The sequence below is a fragment of the Triticum aestivum genome, chromosome 6A (genome assembly GCF_018294505.1).
Source record: "Triticum aestivum cultivar Chinese Spring chromosome 6A, IWGSC CS RefSeq v2.1, whole genome shotgun sequence".
Classification (NCBI taxonomy): Eukaryota; Viridiplantae; Streptophyta; class Magnoliopsida; order Poales; family Poaceae; genus Triticum; species Triticum aestivum.
The window spans coordinates 423570270-423572793 of record NC_057809.1 but is presented as its reverse complement, the minus strand read 5'-3'; the positions used below and the strand labels follow the sequence as shown (position 1 = coordinate 423572793).

Genomic DNA, 2524 nt, shown 5'->3' with positions numbered 1-2524 from the left:
CTCTAGGGCATATTTTCTTCAGTTAAAGGATTATTATATGATTCAATTATGCTAGTAAGTTAAGAGATTGCACTAGTGAAAATATAAATCTTAAGCCTTATCTTTAAGTATTGATATACTATTTTAGTCGTTGCTTGCTCCTTCTTACCTTGCTATTTTTAATTGTTCAGATTATGAAAACTTACTTCTATCATCTATATTACACTTGTATCACCATCTCTTCGCCGAACTAGTATATCTATACAATTTATCATTATATTCGGTGTTGGAGACATAAGAGATTTCTTATATTTGATTGCAGAGTCATTTGAAAAGGACCATCTTCATTCTACACCTTTCATGGATTGATAAATTTTAGGTCATCCTTTTGAGAGAAATTTATTGTTGTCCTATAAAACTCTATACTTGGAGGCCCAACAAAGTCTATAAAAATAAAATTGTGTAGTACACCAGTGTAAAAGCCGGGATGGTTGTTGCCGCGGTGCTGCTATGCCATGCCCGTTGGCGCAACCGGCACTGCGACACAACGCTCCCCAGCGGCCGCGCTGCAAGTCGGACGGAGAGCCACAAGAAAGGGCACACCTTTGCTGCTATGCAGCACTCGCCCGACATTGCTCGTGCTTCAAGATGGATGGGGGCGCGACCTGTAGGGGAGCACCAGTGCTACGGTGCTAACCTCGTGATGGGGCTGCAATGCAGAGCTCCCGACGCTTCAAGCCGGCGTTGCTACGGTGGCTTCCGACGACGCTGCTACTGCAGCTCTGCTGGCGACAATACAACATCACCGACCAACCATGTTGCAACGGGACCGTTGAGGTGCTACGATGCTGCTGGCTAGTAGAACAACGGTGGTGCAGGGTGACTGGAGGGAGGCATGCTACGAGTGAGGGCCGGGAGGGGGCATGGGGTGCTTCGTGTTTGCAAGCGCAAGCAGAACTGCAAGGCCGAAGCAGAGGAAGACGATCGAAGGGTCATGCGCAGACGGATCGGACAGCTGTGCACGCGGATGATTTCTTAGCAGCGCTCTTTGGTATTTTTATTACAACTAAAGGAGCAACGAAGAAAGGGTTCAGTAAGGTTACTAAAAACAGACTTTTCGCAATATGAACCTCCGGCTAAAAGGTATTATCAGGCTTTCAGTCTTTGATCATGTCAACCTTTCGGCCCCATCATTTGTCCCTTCAGTTTCACGCCCGGAGAAAATTCTGAGGCTATGGCCAGCCAATGCGCACGTGAAACTGAGCCAGCAACAAGGGTCAACTCAGTCGACGAACTACAGAAACATCCGGCCAAAATATGAACATAGCCCAATCTTCTCATTAAAATTTAAATCTGTGACAAACTCTCTATGTCACTAGCCTGCATGAACAGTGTGACCCAGAAGTCCATCTCATCGTTGCTCGACGACGACGTCGAAGCACTATCTACGCCGAAGGTGTCGCCGGTTTCCATCCCGGAACCGGAGCTGTCCACCGACATCGCCAGTGTCTCGGACCAGAAGCTGTCGTCAATCTGGAACTCCTCGGACTCCGAGGAAGAGCTTCCCGTGTTCTCCAACGACGAGGCCATCGAGTAGCCGGTGGCCGACGACGTCGAGAGCGACTGCTCCGGCGACATCGAGAGGGACTGCCCCGGTGACGACGACGCAGGCTCGGAGGTCGGTCCCTCGAGCGCGCTCGCAGTCGCAGCCACAGCAGGCTTCTTGGCTTTGAGCTTAGGCGCTGCCTGGCCGGACGTCTTGGACGAGGATTCGAGTCGCTTCTTGAGGTGTGTGTGCCAGACGTTCTTGATCTCGTTGTCCGTCCTGCCAGGCAGCCTGGCCGCAATGGTGGACCATCTGTTGCCGATCATGGCGTGGAGTTGGATGATGGCTTCTTCCTCCTCACAGGTGAAGTTGCCGCGCTTGATGTCGGGGCGCAGGTAGTTGATCCACCGGAGGCGGCAGCTCTTGCCGCAGCGCAGCAGGCCGGCCTGCTTGGGCAGCGCCCGCCAGTTGCTGTGGCCGTGCTGCTCGATATGAGCGACCAGGGTCATGTCCTCCTCCGCCGTCCACGGGCCCCTCTTGAGCCCCATCTTCTCGCAGCAAGGAGCCCTCCCCATTGCTGTTGCTTACTCTGTCTCTGTGCTCCTCTGCACTCTTCTCTTCTCTTCGCGCAGGCCCTGATAAGACGCTCGCGCTGTGTGTGTGTGTGTGTGTGTGATGGGTCGGGGGCAAGGGAGGGAGTCGGATGCTAGGAGAAAGCTGATGATGGTGTGTGGATTGCGAGGGCGTTGGGCTATTTATGCTCGCTCGAGTCGACAGACAGCAAAACGTGGTCAATTGAGGTTCATGGGCAGCTTCTGGGAAGGACCGAAGGAGCCGAATGGCCACACCGCTGGGTGACAAAACGAGGCGGAATAGCAACGGCTTGCTCCCACTTGTTCTTTTTTCTTTTTTGATCAGCACTTGGTTCTTTTTTCTACTGTGTGGAATTGGATGGAGTCCATGTACGGTGTTTGTTTCCTTGTTTATTGCTCGCTTTGC

General features: G+C 52.0%; 1 protein-coding gene across 1 annotated transcript; it reads right to left on the bottom strand.

Annotated features, from left to right (window-relative positions):
• Positions 1-1116: 1116 nt before the first annotated feature.
• LOC123127730 (transcription factor MYB30) lies at positions 1117-2245 on the bottom strand. The gene has a single exon (XM_044547545.1). It carries the CDS (start codon positions 2098-2100, stop codon positions 1327-1329), a length of 774 nt encoding a protein of 257 aa, XP_044403480.1. The 5' UTR covers positions 2101-2245; the 3' UTR covers positions 1117-1326.
• Between the last annotated feature and the right edge of the window lie 279 nt (positions 2246-2524).